Here is a 22,209-nt window from a genome sequence, read left to right as displayed (position 1 = left end):
TTACCTCTTAATTCTGCTATCATGTGTTTCTAAGAAATGTCTCTGCACTTCATGTTTAGAATGATGATCCCCAGCTAAAGCAATATCAGCAGTGATGAGTCCCAAATTGACAGACCCAGCTTCCAGCCAGTACGCCCTCCGCAGTATTGCAGGTTGAAGACCAACTCTGCAGTTATTCACCTGCTCAACATACTGTCTCAGCTGAAAGTCTTGGATAGCAGCACTTATACCCTCTCCAACAAACTGGTTGTGGAGGTTACAGTTTGCAATACGTACAGCACCCATCTGAAAATACAATTAAAAAAGAATATCTGAATAGTTAAAGATTCAACCACAAAAGAGTCATTTAAAACTAATTGCAGGACCCCATAATGCAGTCCCAGAAAGATACAACTCTGTATATTTAAAGAAAGACGCAAGGCTGGCCTACTGGTCAGGAACTACATTTAGCCACACACGTGAAATAAATATCCTTTGTGGCCTTGGACGGATCACTAAATCTCTCTACCTCAGGTTCTCCATTTGTAAAAGGATGATAAAATGTACCCCTCTAATGAATGTTATGAGTCATGTCTGAAGGTTAGAAGTGTTATGAATTTCCTAAGTATAACCTAAAACAGCAGTTCTCAAACTTTTTTTGCTTGGACATCTTTGGAAATATATCAGGCTGTGATGACCCCCCCAAAAAAGTGATGACCCATCCCATACCAAGCCACCCTTACTTCTGCGCTGCTGCTGGCGGCGGCGCTGTCTTCAGAGCTGGGCTCCCAGCCAGCAGCTGCCGCTTTCCGACCACCCAGTACTGAAGGCTGTGCAGAAGTAAGGATGGCAATACCGTGATCCCTCCTACAAGAGGCTTGCAACCCCTCTTTGGATTAGTATCCCCAGTTGGAGAAATGCTGACTTGAAAAAAAATCAAGGAATTTGCAAACTGTGTTTTTAGAATAGCAATTTGAGTACAGGCTGAGTATGAAAATCCTCATTTTGGGTATAGCTGGATGCTATTACATGGCCTCCAGAAAGAATGGATATCAGATATCTATTTTGAATACAACAATACATTACTTTGTGAAGCACTTACACACTAATCGATGACAAAGCTTTGTTGATAGAGCAAGAAATTTGCATAGTTGAGTCCGACCCCAAAACCTCTGTAGCCCATAGAGCTAGCTCTGCCTTTTATTTTACTTAGCAGTAACACAAGGAACTTACAGGCCTGTACCCTGTAAGACATTATTGATGCTAACTTGCTTAAGCCAAAGTAGGCCTATGACCCTTACATACATAAAATGGTCCAACAGCTACCTTAAAGTAAGTATATGAGCATATGCAGGGATGACACTGAAGCTATTCCTAATACTATATGACTGCTAATTGTTTATGTGGTTTGGAGTTTTCTTGTCTTTACTGATTGTTTTAATAAAAGTGGCTAAGACTTTGCTTTGCACTCAGTGTGAACGTCTTTGCCATATACTCCAGGGTTCTCTACAAGATATTGAACTTGTTAGTTTTAATTCTGTGGAGCCTGATTTTGGGACAAGGACCCTATATCCCCCCAGCTCATTAAATTAGTATCAATCAGGAATCAATATAATTATTTACCATTAAAAAAGAATCAAGCTACCCCCTTAATGCCAACTAGTTGCAGGAATATCCTGGTCCTGGTACGTACGTTTGGTTTACCAAAGAGAGTATCATGTAATGCCTTAAAAGAAAGCCAGGATCATGCTGATCATTAATATTGTTGTGAAATTTATGGACAGATATTATGTAAGATGTTGTGTATGTATAATGAAAATATGTTTCTAAAGTCTGTATCAAGGCAGGGTTGACAAACAGGTTTCTGCCAGACAAAGGATATATGTTCACCTATCTCTTGGTTCACATGGAAATTGAGCACTGGAAGCCAACATAACAGAAGCCCTATTTACGTATGAAATCAACAGAGGAATGTCAGCAGAGGGACAGGGCACCGGGGAACCTCATTGGGCTGTCCTATATCTGGGGGGTGGGGGAGAATGAATTTTGAGGAATATAAGGAGAAGGCAAAAACACACCTCTTTATCCTACACCTAGAAAACTATTTGGGCAGTGCGCCTACATTCATGCAACAAGATCACAACCAGCCCTTGCTGAAATGCTGCAGAGCATATGTGGGGTGAGATAAATGTCTTAGACAGAAGATTAACCTATTAAGTTAAATTTAATCCCTAGAAAGCATGTTATACTTTTGTGTTATATGTAACCTGTTCCTATTATCCATACTCACCATCTCTTAAATCTCCATCTTTGATGATAAACGTATTATTGTTTTCACTATAAATATATATCTCGTGTGTTTTAAGTGCTGATCCTGAGTTGAATCAAGTAAGCTGATGTGTACACTGTCTCCTTGCGGGCAGCAGACCTGGTATTTTTGAGAGTGTTCAGCGTGTGTAGAAGGGGCTGGACTGGGGAATGTTTCAATGAACTCAGGTACACCTACTTTTAACTTGCAAAGCTAAATAAGGGCTGACATAGCCACCCAAACAATCTCCTTTGGGTTAACAAACTGGTGGCATCATGGAGCTGACACTCTTCAAGCACAAGCAAGTCTCTCTCTCACTGGAGGCCAGGTACCTCAAGAACTGTCACGCTGAGTGCTCAAATGCAGAACCTCAACTCTGCCACCTTGAATCTATGTATTACAATACAGTCTTTACGTAATCTTACATTATTTCTTTGACTAGGCATAAGTCTAGCAGTTCTGCAGAAATGCACAGGAGGGAGCCCCTCTCCTCCACAAAACAACGTTGGCTGAAGCCTTTGCTTTGTATCCTATAAGCACCTAACTCCTGCATCAGATCCAGGCCAGTGCAAAGCTAATTTAGCTGCAGATGCTCGCCAATCTTTCTTTAGATGCTCAGGTTAACAAAATTAGTTATAACACTTACTGTACATGTTCAAAACCCAATTTTCAAACTCTCAAACTGAGAAAATAAAAATAAATTTCCTCCAGAATATGGCTACTCCAAAAATCTGATACCAACTTTCAAAATCACACTTTTCAATTTTTAAGAGGGAAATATTTTATTCTTCACATATTTTGAGGGAGAGGGAAGATTTAGTGGGAAATTGGAAAAAAGATTGAAAATAGGACTAAAATACTTTTGAAAATTTGACCCATGGTCTATTACATTAGAAGTCTGCGTTGTGTTGCCAGCTCTGGCACAAACTTCTTATTGGACACTGGAAATGGACTTATGGTAAAACTTTAAAATTGCCTTAGTGACTTCGGAGCCTAAAAAGTCACCTTTGAAACTGGGACTTAGGCAGGTTAAAAGCTTCAAGCCTCCAACAACTATTTTTTTATGAAATACCAAATTTTAAAATATATTTTAATCATCTAATTTTCAAAATAAGCACTACTGCAGAACAAACATTCCAGACAATAAATTCAGTTATTTAGAAATATAGAAAGTGCTTCCTCATTTGGCAGAGAGAAAAAGAAAAATAATATCGCAATTAAGGAGGGAGAAAATATTTTTACCTTTATATTGGTGGCACAGCCATGCTCTACAATATACAGATCTGCTCCATCTACTGCAAGGCGTGTCATAGTGTACTTTAAATCATCAGATGTTGGACATGGCCCAGGAACACAGTTCATCTAGAGGAGATATTTAAACAAAGCACTCAATTTTGTTAGAGTTTTAATTTCATATTAAGTTTTTCCTCATCATACTTCAATTTTCTACTTAACAGAGGACAAATTAGGCAAAAAAGAATGATTACTTGCCCTACGGTAACGGATTCTTTGAGATGTGTTGTCCACATGGGATTCCACTCTTGGTGCGAATGCACCCCATGCACATGAAATTGGATTCTTTTGACTAGCAGTGCCTATGGGGCCCTGCCTGCACCTTAGATGTCCTTGTACCCCCTTCACCTGAGAGAATAAAGGGTGCAGCGGGACCATCCATCCCTAAGTTCCTTCTCCAATGCAGAATTCTAGTGTAAGACTTTTTAATGACAGGGGAGGAGGACAGACCATGGAATCTATGTGGACAACATATCTCCAAGTTAGACTCATAGACTTTAAAGCCAGAAGGGACCATCATGATCATCTAAGTCTGACCTCTTGCCCTTACTGTGGGGTAAGTAACTATTCTTTATTCAACTGATAGTCCACATGGATTCCTCTCTTGGTGAGTAACAACCAGTTGTTGGGTTGCTTGGAAGTAGACAGGAGTTGTCCTAATTAAAGAATGACTGCAGGACAGCCCTATCAAACCGTGCATAGGACGTGGAAGTTTATAGCAAAGAGTAGTGTCTTGTAAAGGTGTGAACAGAGCTCCACACAGGTGCCCTACAAGTTTCAGAAATAGGGACATTTTTCAAACAGAATCAGTTCTAATATGATTAGGGTAGATATAATCTGGCTAATTTATAACATGTCCTTATATTTTCATAGACCCTCTTAGATAATCGCTGAGAGGATATTTCCTGACCCTTAAGCCTATCAGCAAAGGCTACAAACAGTCTAGGTGTGTTCCTCAATGTTTTCGTCTTGTTAAGTTATATGTCAGTGCCTTAATACATCAAGTGTATTCAGCTTCCCCTGGGTTTGAATGAGGCTTGGGCAAGAAACTGGGACCTGAAAAAAATTGATTCAAATAGAACTATGAAACACTTTCGGGAAGGAACCTGGGATGAGGCCTGAGAGCTATCCTGTCCTTACAAAACATTGTATAAAGGGGACTCACCATGTGGGCCTGCATCTCCTCTACCCTTTGAGCTGACATAATGTCCACTAAAATAAAGCAGTATTCATAGGTAAGTGGTAAAGGAGACAAGTTACAAAGGGGTTAAAAGAGGGACCCATCCACTCTGCTTATTACTATATTGAGGTCTCAAAAGGGAGTAAAATATGAGTAAGGCCTTTAAGGTATTTAAAGGGTGGGAAAATACTGTGTGGCTCTGGATTGGAGGTGATGTATAGATACTGCTGCTAGACAGACCCCTATGGAGCTGCTTCAGAGCTAGCAAATAGTCCAATACTGCTAAAATGGGCGATGTCAAGGGAGACCGCTGGTGCTGAAATGCCCAAATAGAAAATCTCTTCCATTTAGCTTTTTAAGTCAGGCTTTCCTGCTTTGCAGTATCACGTGAATCTCAGCTGCACAGCTTCTTTCGGTGGACGTCAGTCAGCCAGCATCCGGGCAGTCAGATGTACCAAAGCTCCATTCAGGTGTAGGATCTGACCCATGGGAGAATATGTTTGTCCAGGCTGATAGGGTGATGAGAGGATCATCAGATCTGAATACCAGAACTGCCTGTTCAATCATCAGTCCTATGTTTGCCTCAGTTTCCTCAGAACCCCTAATATATCCTGGGGATCAGCCCAATGACCAAGGAATGAGAAAAGCATCTGTTAGCGAGCCTAGACTCGAACTCCCTCCGGGGCGAGACTTCAGAGACTTCTTGTTGAGGTCTGTGGCAATCAGGCCTATTTCAAGGAATCCCAGCTTGCAAAAGATGTTCTGCAGGACTGAGTCTTTGACAAACCAGACCACTCACAGTTGTCTGAGAGCTGCCTACTGAGTTGATCTGCCAAGGTGTTTTGTAGGCTGAGAAGGTGCAGTGCCATTAGTGTGATTTGATTCAGAATACACCAAATCCAGAGTACCATGTCCTCCTGAGCGGAGACTATCTTACTCTCCTTTGTCTGTTGACATAAGGCATAACTGTGGTGTGGTCTGTCAGCACTTGGATACTGGATATCTGGAGTCATGGTAGGAATGCATTGCATGCCAGGTGGATGGCTCTGAGTTTCAGGATGAGCTTCCTGAGGGGCCCATATGCCCTGAGTTTAAAGTTGATTTAGGTCAGCCCCTCTTCCCTGGGTAGAGGCATTAATCACCACTGTCTTGGCAAAGGTGCAGAAAAAACTACTCCCTTGAACACTTGAACTGGGGTCTTTCCACCAGCTTAATGAGGAGAGGACTTCATGTGGGATCAGAACCAACATGTCCACCAGGTGTCTGCTGAGTGGATACATGAATCTCAACCATCCTTGCAGGAAGTGTAGACAAAGGCTAGCAAACTCCATCAGACAGGTGTATGAGGCCATACGCCCCAGAAGTCTGAGGCATGCCCTTAGGGATGTTTTGGGGTGAGTTTCATGGGGTTTTTTTTTTTTTGTTAGTTGATGAAGTCCACTATTGTTTGGAATATTTCTCATGAAAGATAATCTCTCATTGACCTGGAATCTAACACTCCTACTCATTGAGAGAAGAGGAGATTGCAGCCAAGGTAAGTTGTTCTTCCACATTACTTTCGTTATCCTGCTTTCTAGGATCTGATGCTGCACTAACTGACCTCGCTATGCTGGTTTATATGGCCTCTTGGGGGGAGGGTGGATGTAAAATTAGAAGGAGACAAAGTTGCAGGCTTACGTGAACACAGCTGCACCTCCCAGTAGAGCCAGGGCTGATAAGGATATGGGGTGGGAGAGGGATAAATCAGGAGAGTACTAGGAAGGATGTTTCCTATGTGACTAGGAAATTTCCTGTTGTCCTTTACACATTCCTCTGCCGAGTCTCTTCCTGATGCCACTGCACTACCCAAGGAGAATGTCAACAAGAGGAGTAACTACTATGCCCTGATGGAGTTAAGAAAAGGAGTGGCCATTCTGTCAGGAATGCCCTGGATCTGTTGTGTCCTCCCTAACTGGGTAGAGGGTGAAATGGGTAACAGAGGTACCTCTACCACTCTACCGACAGCTCAGTACCTGGTGGCCTAGTTATCACCATACTGAAGCTCTCAAGGAAAGGAGATTCCAAAATGGGGCCCAGAGATAAATCACTCAAGTACCATACATGCCTCATTACCACCACACTAAGTTCTGATGCATTGGGCACCAAGGAACATGATTTCACGGTTCCCTGTACAGAAGTGCCAGGTACCAAGGCACTGAGTGGTGAAAGTTGAGTACTGAAAGATTGCCGTCCACACATTTAGTGGGTACCATCAGCATTCTTTTAATTAGTACCAAGATACCAGAGGGGCCCTTCTTAGGCCACTGTCTGTCTTTGTTGAATGCAAGATGACTCAGATTTAGGAGACTTGTGCCCTGAATTAGTAGGCATGAAAGAGGATGACCTATGTCTTGGCTGTACTCTGGATAGGTGCTCCTTCCTACCCTATGAGAATTCAAAGCCAGAATAGGGACAAATGACTGAGGCCTCTTGGTCAATATAACCAGAAATCTCAAGGTAAAATCTCTACTCACCGAAGCACTCATGAAGAGAAGAACAGACTAGAAGACTGAAGTCTAAATGCAGTCTTCTTTTTGGAGTTCAAGGAGACATTCACAGGAGTACTCCAGGAGGAACAATTTTAGATGGGCTTTTCTAATTTTTGAGTCCACTTAGAGTAGGAGTGACATATGGTACTAATACACTCTCCTAGAAAAAACAGCTACCTAGAGTGCTCATCAGGTGTCCCTGAAGCTTCACACTAGGGGCAAGATTTAAACCCAAGAGATTTTGCTTCTGCCATTTTGCTGGAGTCCCTCTACAAGGGGGGGCAGAGATTGGGGTGTAATAGCCTGAAAATGAGAACCTGAGTAAAATAAGGAATTTATATGTTTGTGTGTGTTGCCAACAGGCAATAAAACTAACTCATCACTACACAGTGCACAGCAAATTAGGGGGACGCTAAAGGTGTTCCATCTTGCTGTCATGGGCGGTAAGAAGGAATTGAGAGATGGTTGAGCCCACCCCTCCCTTTAAGCCCTGGGCTGGAGATGAATGAGGACATCTAGGGTGCAGAAATGGCCACAACAGATACTGCTGCCAAAAGAATCTGATCTTATGCACCTAGAAGGGATTCCATGTGGATCGTCACTTAGCCATAATTTGCTAAAGGAAATAATTATGCTTCTTTAACTAAAATATCTACATGCTCCAAACCACATTTATAGCTTTGTTTTACTTTCGGATACTTTAAAGTTATATTCAAATACTATTGCAATATACTACTGTAAATATACCAACTTGCAGACTCGAAATTGATGAAGTTTTACCTTAGATTCACAAAACCGACGATCAATTCCATGCTGACACATTATTACAGATTTTGGCCTTTCCAGTTCAAACTCTCGACACATTACATGAAACACAAACATCTGTCCCCATTCCAGCAGACATGCAAGCTGTAAGCAAACAGCAACAGGATCACAATACAGTAAGTATTCAAAATAAACTATCAGAATTCAGAGAAAGAACATTAGCAAAGCTTGAGAAAGAATAAACCATCAGGAGCTTTATTTCTGCTGCTAGATAGCCACTTTTGTAATTTTTCTGATTTGACACAGTTTATAAGTTTATGCAGTTTTTCTTTCATGAATGGCAAAGTGTACTGTCAAAAATCAAAACTCATCTCTATTCGAAACTAATCTATTTTAGCCACTTCTAAAGCAATGAACCCCCTTTAGGGAAACATCTTTGTTTTTATGTAATTGAATGCTCATTTTTCAAAACTTATAGTTCATCCTGCGTCTTGTCTACATGGTGGGGTAATGCACTCAGCAGAGATGTGATTTTTAAAGTTCACAAGAAGCAATGGGTTTAAACTGCAGCAAGGGAGGTCTAGGTTGGACATTAGAAAAAAGTTCCTAACTGTCAGGGTGGTTAAACACTGGAATAAATTGCCTAGGGAGGTTGTGGAATCTCCATCTCTGGAGATATTTAAGAGTAGGTTAGATAAATGTCTATTAGGGATGGTCTAGGCAGTATTTGGTCCTGCCATGCGGGCAGGGGACTGGACTCGATGACCTCTCGAGGTCCCTTCCAGTCCTAGAATCTATTAATTTATGAATCTATAATATGTTATGCATTAATCCATATAGGTGCTGCTGGTGGCACAATAAGGGTTCGCTAATGTACTTTAGCATACTACTCCAAATACCCTAGGTTCCAGTGATATCAAACTGCCTCTCATACAACAACTCATCGAAATGGGACACGTTAGCTGTCTATCCCAGAGAGTTTGGAAGTAGGCAGAGGAGCCACATCTCTGAAATGTATCATCATGAGATGAAGTGTGAACCTGGCCTCTTTCACAGCATGATGTAAAATGCACCCTTTTTTTTAAATAAGATTTTAATTAACTGCCATTCCCTGGCATTTAGTCTACTTCCTACCTTTTCCTGTCTCCTTTCATTAATGCTTGTTCAGTGCTACACAAAGTAACAATATATATGCTCCTATTTGCAGGAAATGTTGCATACCATCTAAAGTGCATTTAAATATTATGGTTATGGATATCCTTTTAATATAAGTAACAGTATTTACTGGCAAGAATATTAGGTACAAATCAGGACAATTTCAGGACATTAAAACAGATGGCTCCTACACTTGAAGTTTCAAGCAGTGCTAGTCTGTATGCTCAGTTGTCTTTCTACCTTCACACACACCATACTTCAATCCTAGATTTTACATGGAGATTCTCCCTCTCTAGTTTGGTGTTTCAAACTGAATTTTCAAAGCCTTTAATTTCAAGTTACTTTAGCCACAAATGAATCTCAGCTGGGCTGAGCCTATGTACACTTGTCCCCTTCAAAAAAAAGACCACATTATATTAGCTTTGCAACAAAGTAATGTGTATACACAGATAAAGCCTTGTACTAAATATGTTACCTAGCATTTCTAGAACATACCTGTGGTGCTGTAACCTTAGCTGTAAGGCAGCCAGCCTGCACATCGATCAGCCATGCATATTCTAAAGTATCACTTCCCACAGGCAGACCTTCTGCTGAAAACATAGCATGAGCTCGTAGCTGCAGACCTGACAGGCTGATATGGCCCTCTCTAAGTAGTTCATCCACAGAGGGTCGCTGTTGAGGAGAAGTAAATTAAAGACTACTATTCTCAAAGAATGACTACACAGGGCTTTATATTTTTTAATTATCAAAAGATACTTTTTTGACATTAATCCTGACCTATAAAATCCCACTGTTGTCTATACAATGAAAAATAAAAAATAAAAAAATAGAACTTCAGCTAACATGTGGAAGTAAAAGAAGTAAGAGTTTATATCATGTCACGTACAATGGGCCATACGATAATTTGCAAATCTTAAACAGATAAATAAAAGACAAAACAAGTGTGAGTGTAGATTTGTTTTGGGAAACCGGTTATCCTTTATGTTAAATGGCTCACATTCTCCACCCCAGACCATCCAAAGTTTTAGAACCCACGTTGCTTATGGTGGGTTAATATATAAATGGTTAATGGATAATACATAAGTTGACTTTTCCTCAAAAAGCAGCAGTGGTTCCTGTTTGGGCACCAGTTACAAGAGGACTATACAGCAATGCTAGGTGGGCCAGTTGCCTTCTTTATTTATTTACACTGGGGACTTCTCAGGTTCTGCACCAGGAAAAAAACCTCGAAGCCACACCGGTTTCCAATATTATATATTTTACTTACTTGACTACTATTTAATTACTGAATTAAATAACTAAGCAAAACCTTAAAATACATATAAACAAACCAAATTAGAATAAAGTGGGTGAAAATAAAATAAAATTGATATAATCAACATGTTGTTTAAACCACTTGAAACCAACAATCCCTTATAGGCTTTATATAATATTTTGGGAAAGCAATGGTCTTGTTTAAGTATCAGCCCCCCAAATAACAGGGCATTATCAATCTCAGTGCCAATGGATATATTTATGTTCCAGCCAAATAGCTGACACAGAGAGAGTCAGAACACTCCCAAGTTGAAGCTGATGTTGACACTACGCTCTGATGCCAATTAAGGCACTCGGTTCAATTTTCAGCTAGTTCGGCGTAATGGCTTTTGGGACACCCAGGACTGTTAGTCACTCTATCACTTCACCTCCAGAGTGAGGGAGTCTTCCCTATGCCTAGCTGGGTGTCAGATCCCTGACACCGCCAGCCTTACAGCCACTCAAGCACTCTCCTTTGAGCTATGCCAGCCCTGTCTTTGCCTTGCAGGTTAACAATAGATCAGTGGTTCTCAACCTGCAGCCAATCAAGACAGAGATGCGGCCCATGTGACAGCCTCAGGGCTATACAGGTAATATTGGACGCGGCCTACAACAGTAAATAGATTGAGAACCACTGCAATAGATGTATCTCAGTCTCTGAGTCCCTTTGAAGTGTTCCCCTGTGATTTCCAGCCCCTGATTCTGGTTATCCACAGACATTCCAGATCCTCTTCCCCCAAAGATGCAGTGCACCCCAGTTATAAGTTTTACCTTAAAGCATCATTATTGTTATTACTGTGTGAAACAAATAACGCAAGCATATAGGAACGAAATTAGAAAGGCCAAGGCACAAAACGTGATTAAACTAGCTAGAGACAAAGGGTAACAAAAAAACATTCTACAAATACATTAGAAGCAAGAGGAAGACCAAGGACAAAGTAGGCCCATTACTCATTGGGGGGAGAAAACAATAATAGAAAATGTGGAGTGGCAGAAGTGCTAAATGTAAAGGGGGGAGGGATAGCTCAGTGGTTTGAGCATTGGCCTGCTAAACCCAGGGTTGTGAGTTCAATCCTTGAGGGGGCCACTTAGCGATTTGAGGCAAAATCAGTACTTGGTCCTGCTAGTGAAGGCAGGGGGCTGGACTCAATGACCTTTCAAGGTCCCTTCCAGTTCTAGGAGATGGGATATCTCCATTAATTATTATTATTATTATAAATGTCTTTTTTGTTTCAGTTTTCACCAAAAAAGCTAGGACCAACTGGACATCTATCATAGTGAATGCCAGTGAAAATGAGGTAGGATCAGAGGCTAAAATAGGGAAAGAACAAGTTAAAAATCACTTAGACAAATTAGATGTCTTCAAGTCACCAGGGCCTAAGGAAATACATCCTAGAATATTCAAGGAGCTGTCTGAGGAGATATCTGAGCCATTAGTGATTATCTTCAAAACGTCATGGAAGACTGGAGAGATTCCAGAGGACCAGAAATGGCAAATAGAGTGCCAATCTATAAAAAGGGAAATAAAGACAACCCAAGGAATTACAGATGAGTCAGCTTAACTTCAGTACCCAGAAAGATAATGGAGCAAATAATTAAGCAATCAATTTGTGAACACCTAGAAGATAATAAGATAAGTAATAGTCAGCATGGCTTTGTCAAGAATAAATCACATCAAACCAACCTAATCGTTTTCTTTCACATAACAAGCCTTGTGGATGGGGGGGAAGCAGAAGATGTGTATAGTAAGGCTTTTGATACGGTCTTGCATGACCTTCTCAGACAAATTAGGAGTATCTGGGTATATCTTACTTAATCATTTTCCTGCCATTGTAGGACTTGAGCACTCCTGGACCAAGATTGCACTCTCCAATCCACTCAATGTCTTCCAGTCCTCACCCATTCTGCCAAAACCCTGGTCTAATGTGTTGCTGGACTTCATAGCCTGCTGTCATGGCTGCATAATGACATTGGTTGTGGTTGATCTTCTAACCAAGATAGTGCTTTTCATTCCTTCCTATGCCACCCAACTGCCCAAGAAACAGCTAGTCTCTTCTTGTAAAATGTTGTCAGATATCATGGGTTTGCCTATTGATGTATCAGATCCAAGTCCACAATTTATCTCCCATTTTTGGTGTCCATTGTTCAAGTTCCTTGGCATGGAATCCCTTATCTCATTGGCTTATCACCCTCTGACCAATGGGCAGATGGAATGGGTTAACCAGATCTTGGAGCAATATCTCCATTGCTTTTTAAATTATCACCAGGATGATTGGGTTCCCTTATTATCATACTCAGAGTTCACTTATAATAATTCCACACAAGCCATCATCCAGCAGAGCCTGTTTTATGCCACTTATGGTTTTCTTGGAGATAGTTTCAGAGCACTTCATCTCTGAGCTGGAGGTCTATAGGACAATCATGCTGCCAATGCAGGAGCAGGACATCAGCTTTCTTCTTTTCAAAAATGTCTGAAGTCCTGGTATTTGGCTGCTATCGCCAAGGCTGCCAGGGAGGCTGTTGGGGCCAGTAGGGAAAGCTGAGTGCCCCTGTTCCAAATTCTTCGGGGAGGAGGGGAGTGGACTTGCTTGGAGTTGCACTAGGGAGAAGCTCTAACCTCAAACTTGACTGCCAGCAGGAAAGCAGGATTGCTGGCAGCACAAGAAATTAAAATTGACTTTGCTTGAACCCGAAAGGATGTGGGGATCATGAATAACAAGCCACATGGTGCAGAGGATGAACAGCAAGTGTGGGGAATGGACTGGACCAAACCAAACTGGGAGGAACTCAATGACGCTGAAGGGCAGTGACCTCCAAGGTGAGGTTTCTTGTGAGACTGGGCCTGAGGATAGGAGAGAACCACTGATGGCTTCCATTATATCAGGGATCACCTTACGTTGTGTCAGGATCTTATGTTTTAGGGAAAGTTCTATGGCCATAAAATTACTGGAGGTACCAGAGTCCACCAGTGCTTCCCAACATCAGGGGATGTTGTAGACAGAACAGGAGCCTAAGGTGTGTTGGGTGCTGATTAGATGCCATCAAGCTACCCGAGGACAAATAGGTGCCATGGACAGAAGCGAGGGGTGAATTTCAAGCCCTGCCCAGACCCCATATCAGGCTGGAACCTGGCGTTTTCTTGACCAACAAGCAGATCAACCCTATGCTGGACAATTCAAGGCAAAGCGTTCTGGACCTCCGCAGTAGAGGAATAGACCCAATGACTGGTGTTGATCTTTCTCTGAATCAGAGAGATGGGGTTGGGCTATGTCCAAGCTGCAAGGGCTCAGGCAAAATTCTCAAGTTGGTGCAGCAGGGGGCTAGATTTCTCCCGCAATGGAAAGGTTCAGGCCAGCACCTACTGGTCAGCAACTAATGATGAGCCCCAACCTGGACCAGTCCATGGGGTAAATTTGGAGGCATATAAGAACAGGAGCCAACATTGGTTCAGAAAGCCAGGGAACTTTCCATAGTCCTGATTGAACTTGCTTAGTAAACAAATCTTCAGTTTCCATGGACCTGAGGCAGGGCTTGACTCTGAAAAGCAGTGTTTTGCACTTGCAGGGTCCTAATCTAGCTTTGTAAATTCTGCAGGGCATTTACCAAGACCAACAAGGGGATGTTAGCTTTTGTAGGATCCATCATAGAAAAGGAAGCTACCCCTTTTTATTTTGAGCCGCTCAAACTGTCACAGACTGGAGCATGAGTAGTCATGCCTAGTGGTCAGAGCTGGAGTCAGGACTCATGAGTCAGAGCCAATGGTCAAAGTCAGAGTTAGAAACCAGGAACTGAGCAAGGAAGCAAGGCAGGTACAGAAACAATCACAATTGCAAGCATAAGCATTGGCCAACTGTCGGCCAAATGCTGCTGCTGGGCTTAAGGGCATGTCTGGAGCATGTTCCTCCAGCCAATCGGTCAAGCTGGCCAATCAGATAATTCAGTTGCGAGTCCTCCATTGCTCATGAGGGAGGTGGAACTAGCTGATCCCAGGCTCAGATGCAAGCCCAAATTCCAGACACCTACAGCATCCCTTCTACACAATTTTAAGGCAACGTTAACAGGACAAAGATCCTTTTCTCTTGTGCATGAACTAAAAATGAAGGCTGAACAGTGATAAATACAGAATGCATGACAAGCAGAATTACTACTATATAGTTTTCTTAAATGCCTTGAAACATTTGTGTGTGTTAGAGAGGATTCAATCAAAACACGATTCAGTTTTAGTTTCACGGTAAAAATCAGCATTCCTCCAACACAAAAGAATACTCATATTACCTGATAGCTGTCATTCAAGAATAAATTCAGTGGGGATAGTACAAGTTGAAGCATGGTCTCCCTAAATCCTTTTTTCATCTCAAAACACAATCTTTCCAAGAAGGCAGTAGGGCATTCAGGACCATCCGTGCTGCCATGCTAAAATTAATCAACATATCCTGTTGTGAGACATTGCGGATACACAAAACCACTGAGATTGTCAGATTATGAAAAACCTCTGCAGAATGTGACAGGTTTCCTACAGTGCTTGATGAAAAAGTCTACTACTTTAAACTCCATTTAATATTAATTTAAATAGGCTTCTCTACTTTGTGCAGGTGAACCCTTACACACACACACACACACACACACACACACACACAGTCCCAGGGTGCCATTAAAATTAACAGGGCTCCATAAAGGTCTGCCTGCACAGATCAGATTGCAGGATTAGTGAGATGCCCTGTTGATTTAGAGAGTAATCATTATGGCTGATGAAAAATAATGACTATCAACTAGATGGAACAATAGTTACTCTTCATTAAATACAGCAAAATCCATCAAGTATCAAATTTCTGCATTCATTTACGTATTATATTATGGAAAAAATATGCGTAATTTGACCCAAAACCCACCAAAGATAGGATAGGACTTAAGAGTTTCATAAAGCACTTGGATTCGCACATACTGCAGTATAGCCTATAATTTTTAAATGCATATCATTTTTACTATACTTCATAAAATATTTTAAAGGAATTAATAAGTACTTGGTTTCACATGATGACCAAGGTTCCCAAGAGCTTACCACTGGTAACCGTCCATGCACTTTGTACACATTAACGAGTACAGTAATGTCCCAAGGGCGCAAGGTTAGGGGATGAACTGGTTTGGCTGAACTCTCAGTTCCCTTTTTGTCATTCTCCAATCCAACTGCTGTCCACCCAGAGCTTGAAGATGTTGACATTGATAGGACAGGGCTTGAAATGACTTCTTCAAAATCTGTGTACATGTCATCTTCTCCAAAGTAATTTTCCTGGGAAGTGAATTATTGCAGTCATCATTAAAGAAGGTGAACTGTGTCATTAGCAGTATCATGTAACACAAATCTGTGCTTATCCTATATCCTAGTCCTACCCCTCTCCCCCACCCCCCCCCTTATAAGCACTAAGGCTTTAATTCTACAAAACACTGAAGCCCAGGTGTAACTTTGCTCCTAACAGCAGCCCCACTAATTTCAGTAGGATCACTCCAGTGAGCAAAGTTAAGCACTTGGCTATGTGCTTTGCAGGAGCAGGGTCTTATAGCATTGTCTTCGAAAGCAACCTCAATCTAGCTATACTAAATTTTACTTTCAGTACTGTGACACAAATACCTGGCTGGAAGTAGAGCCCTGCATTGGGACTGGGATCCCACAGGTTCTGCAGGACCCACTGTCATAATAGTGGGAGCAGGATAAAAATTCAAGAAACAATGCGGGTCGGAGTGGCTATTGTGGGGCAGGATGACAGAGGAATGACAATAGTTTTCCCGTGCAGCAAACAACATGAACGCTCTGGCCAGCAGCCGCCGCTCTCCAGCTGCCCAGCTCTGATGACAGCACCGCCACCTACAGCAGCACAGAAGTAAGGGAGCTATCATGGGATCTCCTTGCCTGTTTTTGGGGATGGTGACACATGGGGACCCATCCCCTTTGCATGATGATGCAAGGGCTCTCCAGCCATTTGCATGGAGGGTTAGAGGTTTCCCTTCCCCACACAAAGAAATTAGGAGATACAGGGGCTGCTCATCCCCTTGTAGGGGTGCATAAGGACTCTGATCCCTCTGCATGGGTGAGATGGGAAGGTGGGGGGGTTCCGATCCCATTACACAGGGGTGCATGGAGTGGGTGCTGGTGGGGAGACATCTGCTGAGAGTAGCAACTCCAGCTATTCCTGGGACCATTTTAGAGCTCTGCAACAGGACTGGTATCCCACAAATCCCGCTGCCATAATAGTGGGAGCAGAATAAAAGGTCAAGGAACAAAGCGGGAGCCGGTGGGAGTGTGAGTGAAAATTGTCAAGTGGGACAGGAGCAGGATTTTAAAAAGTATTCTGGTGCTGGGCTATAGCTAGAGGTACTGCTAGATAGATGTTTATTTTTTAATTTATTTTATGAAGTACAGCCTACAGCGGTCAGACATGAGCAACAGTCATCCAATACCTCTTCACAAACCCATCTATTGTTGCACGTTTTACATGCCTGCAGCATATCAGAAGTTCACAAATTCATCCTCTTGGGTCAAACATTCACTTTGCTTCTAAGCCAATCCCCACTCAATTAACTCAGACAGAAATAACTATTGCCAAATTCTTTTGGGAAGCTCGAACCCCATCATAATGAAATATTTCCTACATTTTATTTATAAAGTGTGTCAGAACCAGATTTTTAAAAGTTATGTGTGGGTTTTTTTGTTGTGATGGGTTTTTTTAGAAAAAGGTAAGAAATGCTGTAGAAAAGTAAAGTAAGTTAACAAGTTAGATACTTCAAGGAGGGGTTTTGGACAACAAAAGGTTGCTAAATGACATTTTCATGTTAATTAAGTACTTTGGGAAGAGGTGCTGGACTGAGCACCCTGAGGAGTGAAGTCCTCTCTTTAGCCACAGAATGGTCATGGCACATGCCTAAGTAGTGCTACCTCACGCACTCTGGAAGAGGGCATTCTAGGGATAAGATAATTCAATCTCCATGTATAGCCAATTAATGTCAACGGTGGTGGTGGTTTTTGAGCTGTACACACTCATCAATTGGGAACCAGACTGAGTCCAACTTATTTCACACAGACCACCAGTCTTCAGCTTCGCAAGGATATTTTTGTCATTACTAATCTGGGCTAAATTTGAATTAATGACGATGAGATCAAGAGATCTATATCCAATTACTATTCCCTTGAGTCACAAAATATACACTTTAATTTTTAGAAAAAGATAGTCAGAAATTTTTTTTAAATGGAGGAATTAATTCCTCCCCTCCCAGCATTTAAATAAATATTGCAAGGGGAAAAAAGCCATTTACCTTCATCCTATAAGAAGTAAGACAATTAATGACCAGGTTGAGGGGCAAATGAGGATAATTTTTTAAAACTCAAATTTGTACACTAAAATTTTATATATTTAGTTGTATCCCTCTGTCCTCACCCTTCACATCACTTGCCTTCTAAGACCTCAATCCCATGTATGTTTAAGCATGTGAAACAATATCAAGTAAATCATAAAGAGGCACTATCTAATATAAAGAAGGAAAATAGACTCATATCCCCCAAACCTTGGGAAGAGACCTGCGTAAAAGGCATATTCCAAAGTCTGACCTGGGACATGCAATATAATTAAATTATACTAGTTCTTTCTAAAGTGGTTTATGCACTAAAATGCTAGACAATGCACTCAAAATAAGAAGCTTTCACCTCAGAAACTCTTAGGGTGACCAGATGTCCTGATTTTATAGGGACAGTCCTAATTTTGGGGTCTTTTTCTTATATAGGCTCCTATTATCCCCCACCCCCTGTCCTGATTTTTCATACTTGCTGTCTGGTCATCCTAGAAGCTCCACAGTACAGTCTCTCCCACCCCCTCTTTATTTATTTATTGATTGATTGAACAGTCACTTAAATGTTTTCCTAATTTCAGAGGATATTTCTCTGCAGGAGCTGAATGTTGTGACAGATACAGAACTGGCAGAAGTATGTTAAGGAAGGACGGGTAGAGGGTATCAAAAATACTGATAACTTGCTGCTAGAGTCTCTCAGAGGATACAAAGCACTACAAGCACCCATTAGAAATTAGTGAATTGAAGAAACAGAATGTTCCACATTAAAGGGCTTCACAGCTAGAACTGAAAGTCATATTAAACTTTGAAAAATATATATGCAACTGAAACCTCCCACACAGAGAATTCGTGAACACAAACTGAAAATTAAAACAAAAAACAAAAAACCCAACCATATCACACAAAAGTCATTAAGAAGCAAGTACAAACAAAAAAGAGGAAGATACATTGCCAGCAAAGTTGGACTAAAAGAATCTAAGCACAAATGACAAAAATATTAGAAAGTATAACAAATGGGAACACTTGGAAAGACTGTCATTCATTTAATTTTCAAACAGCATTTCAAGTTTTAGAGGACCCAAGCACTTGCATTCCCTGTTTTATGACACAATATTGCTTATAAATACCATAGGAGTTCAGCCTCATCAGAGGAGGAAGCTTCCTCTAGAGAACAAGAGTTCTGAGAAAGGGGAAACTATCATGTGAACAGGGACCAGAACGAAAACTTCCTATCATGCCACCCCTTATGTAGATGCTACAGTATAAATATATCATGAGATGGGGAAGGTTTTTCAGAAGCACTTCATATTAGTCTAATTCTACTCCCACCACATTCAATGGTTAAACTCCCACTGACTTAAATGAGAGCACAGCTAAGCCACTGGTGAGCACTTTTGAAAGTCCCACTTAAAATTCATAATTTACACAAACATCCAAAATTCTCTTTCAGTCTATGTAAGTGTCTCAGAACAGCCAAGAAAGTTGATTACTTAAAAGGCCTTGCAATTTACCCGTCTCAGAAAACTCACCCTGCTCTGCTCTGCAATAAAAGCCTCTTAAAAGAACTGATCATAGAGCCAACCTGCTTTACTCCAAGCAGATTTCTGAGCACATGAACATTTCCTAATCAATCAAGTGAGATTCACATGTTCACTTCCTTTCCTTTTACACCAGAAAGGCAACAATTCCCGCTCTACCCCCATTTCCCCTAGAACAGTTGTTCTCAACCTTTCCAGATTACTGTACCCCTTTCAGGAGGCTGATTTGCCTTACATATCCCAAGTTTCACCTCACTTAAAAAGTGTTTGCTTACAAAATCAGACAAAAAAATAGAAGAGTTCGAAGCACACTATTACTGAAAAATTGCTCACTTTCTCATTTTTACCATACAATTATAAAATAAATTGTGCCCCTCAGATTGAGAAACACTGATAAGTAATAATATAGAGCAGTATAAACAAGTTATTGTCTGTATGACATTTTAGTTTGTACTGAATTCGCTAGTGCTTTTCATGTAGTCTGCTGTAAAACTAGACAACTACCTAGGCGAGTTGACATACCCCTGGAAGACCTCTGCATACCCCCAGGGGTATGTGTACCTCTGATTGAGAGCCACTGCCCTAGAAGAAGGCACAGCCACAAAGAAGAGGGGAGGAAATGGACGCATTTTAAAATGCAAAAGTTAATATCCAAGAAAATAAATGAAAAATATTCTATTTTATATGTCCTTGGAGGGTATGTCTTTAACATTTTAATTTTCTCTAATATTTTCCCACCTACTGTGCATCACTATAGACACTTCAAAGAATTCAATATACAACAGAAATCAGGAGTCTCTAAAGAAATACTGTCCCTAAGCAGAACCCTGTGCATGCTGGGTCCAAGTTCTGCAAAGATACCTAAAAAAAAAATTAAGGATGCTAATTAGACATCTGTTTAGTGTAATTTGGTAGGTCAATTTGAATTTTTACTACCAAAAACCAACATCAAAGATCTCATTAAATTAACAGTTAAGGCTGAAATGATCCTTTCATGCTCCCTGTTGTGCCCATATATAGCAGCGTCCAATAAGATACTAATCACTCCCTGTTCAAAGAGTCAGACCTATGTGTAACACTGACGGACCCCGGTCATCGTCAGACTGGATTGAATTTGGGGCCTCTGGAGCTTAGCGCATGAGCCTCTGCCACATGAGCTAAAAGCCAACTGGCTGTTAGCTAAGGCTGTAGAGCAGACTCATTTAACTCCCTCTAAGTGGTCTTGGTCCCATGGGGGGAGGGATACCTCAGTGGTTTGAGCAATGGCCTCCTAAACCCAGGGTTGTGAGTTCAGTCCTTGAGGGGGCCACCTAGGGATCTGAGGCAAAATCAGTACTTGGTCCCATTAGTGAAGGCAGGGGGCTAGACTCAATGACCTTTCAGAGTCCCCTCCAGTTCTAGGAGATATGATATCTCCATATATTATTATTAGATGGGACAGAACACCACACCCAGAAGGTGTGTGGGTTATATATGCACAATGGGGACTACACCTCTACCCCGATATAACACTGTCCTCGGGAGCCAAAAAATCTTACCATGTTATATTGAACTTCCTTTGATCCGCCAGAGTGCACAGCCCTGCCCCCCCAGAGCACTGCTTTACCGCATTATATCCAAATTCGTGTTATATCGGGTCACGTTACATCGGGGTAGAGGTGTAGTTAATGATGCATTATCAGCCTTAACTTTGAATTTCCTGGATTTTGTCAAGGTAAAAAGGAATCCAAAAAATCTACTAGGGCCAAAAAAAACAAAAAACAAAAAACACCTCTCTCTCTCTCACACACACACACACACACACACACACACACAAGCACGATAGTGTAATATAATTTTTCACCTTGTGAGTTTGCAATGAGTGCAATACTCCTAAGTAACAAAGTCACAAGTGAGTTATGTACACTGAAACATGTGCTAGATATCATCATGTATCCTGCACATAACACACATTGTTACAGAAAAGCTATTTCAGGCATTTTCTAGTGTTTAAAAATATATATATTCTCTATTACATGGCTGTCACCGCCAATATTACACTATACACCCATTAGAAAAATCACCACTAAGTTACCAGTTTTTATTTGAGACAGAGGACTCCATGGTTTTTATTTGTTTAACAACACTAAAGAGATTCTGCATGGGACTGCTCTTATTGTAAGTAAGCTGCATTTTATCTGATTAAACTTGACCATGCTTGAGTATGGTTAACTTCAATTAAATGCAAAAAAGGTTTGCTTCTGTTTTAGAAAAACAAGGTTCTTAGCAACTCACGAGAAGACCTTATTACAAGCAGGTGCCACAATGCCAAAAAAATTAAGCTTGTTCTCTTATAGGATATTTGCTACTTTATAAAATCGGAGTGATTTGAACTTCTAATCATGTTAAATATTTCTTCCCTACTTGTAAGAATGGTATGTGCTACTTTTATTCATACCTTTATAAACAGAAAGGCGTTTAGTAGAGGTCCATACAGGGTTATCTGAGAATCCGGAGAGACTTCTAGTTCCACATGTAGCTTATCAGGTGGAAGTTCTGAGGGATCAATAGGAAGGCGAGTTGAGTCTGTGGGAGAGGAAATGATTCTATCGGCTGTCTTCTGTGATGGCCTTAGTACAGATAACATAGTTTCTTCCATTTCTGACACTTAGAAATAAACAAAAAAGTAAATCTTTTGAATTTACTTGTGAATTTCTGCAAATGAACATTCATTAAGTTAGAACAGATTTGTAGTTTTCTAGTCTATATCTATAATGTAGAATAAATACATTTATCCAAGCAAGCAATGAAAAATCAAGTAATTTTAAGAATGAGTATGAAATGTTTTATTCAACA

The 22,209-nt window shown here is 41.0% G+C and overlaps 1 protein-coding gene across 25 annotated transcripts in view; it reads right to left on the bottom strand.

The window, feature by feature from the left end:
- The window catches only part of BLTP1 (bridge-like lipid transfer protein family member 1), a 241,267-nt gene that overhangs the window by 120,734 nt on the left and 98,324 nt on the right, over positions 1 to 22,209 (bottom strand). For 24 of the 25 annotated variants that reach the window (XM_042860071.2, XM_065596329.1, XM_065596316.1 and 21 more), the window contains 7 exons: positions 21,812 to 22,020; positions 15,561 to 15,788; positions 14,777 to 14,914; positions 9,704 to 9,880; positions 8,069 to 8,197; positions 3,530 to 3,649; positions 5 to 285 (listed from right to left, as the gene is read on the bottom strand). In XM_042860071.2, coding sequence (XP_042716005.2) covers positions 5 to 285; positions 3,530 to 3,649; positions 8,069 to 8,197; positions 9,704 to 9,880; positions 14,777 to 14,914; positions 15,561 to 15,788; positions 21,812 to 22,020 — 1,282 coding nt within the window. The remainder of the gene's footprint in view (positions 1 to 4; positions 286 to 3,529; positions 3,650 to 8,068; positions 8,198 to 9,703; positions 9,881 to 14,776; positions 14,915 to 15,560; positions 15,789 to 21,811; positions 22,021 to 22,209) is intronic. The other variant, XM_065596319.1, reaches the window with a different exon arrangement.

Source organism: Chrysemys picta, chromosome 5 (assembly GCF_011386835.1).
Source record: "Chrysemys picta bellii isolate R12L10 chromosome 5, ASM1138683v2, whole genome shotgun sequence".
In the NCBI taxonomy this organism is placed as follows: Eukaryota; Metazoa; Chordata; order Testudines; family Emydidae; genus Chrysemys; species Chrysemys picta.
The sequence above is the reverse complement of the archived record's forward strand: the minus strand, read 5'-3'. Positions and strand labels throughout refer to the sequence as shown.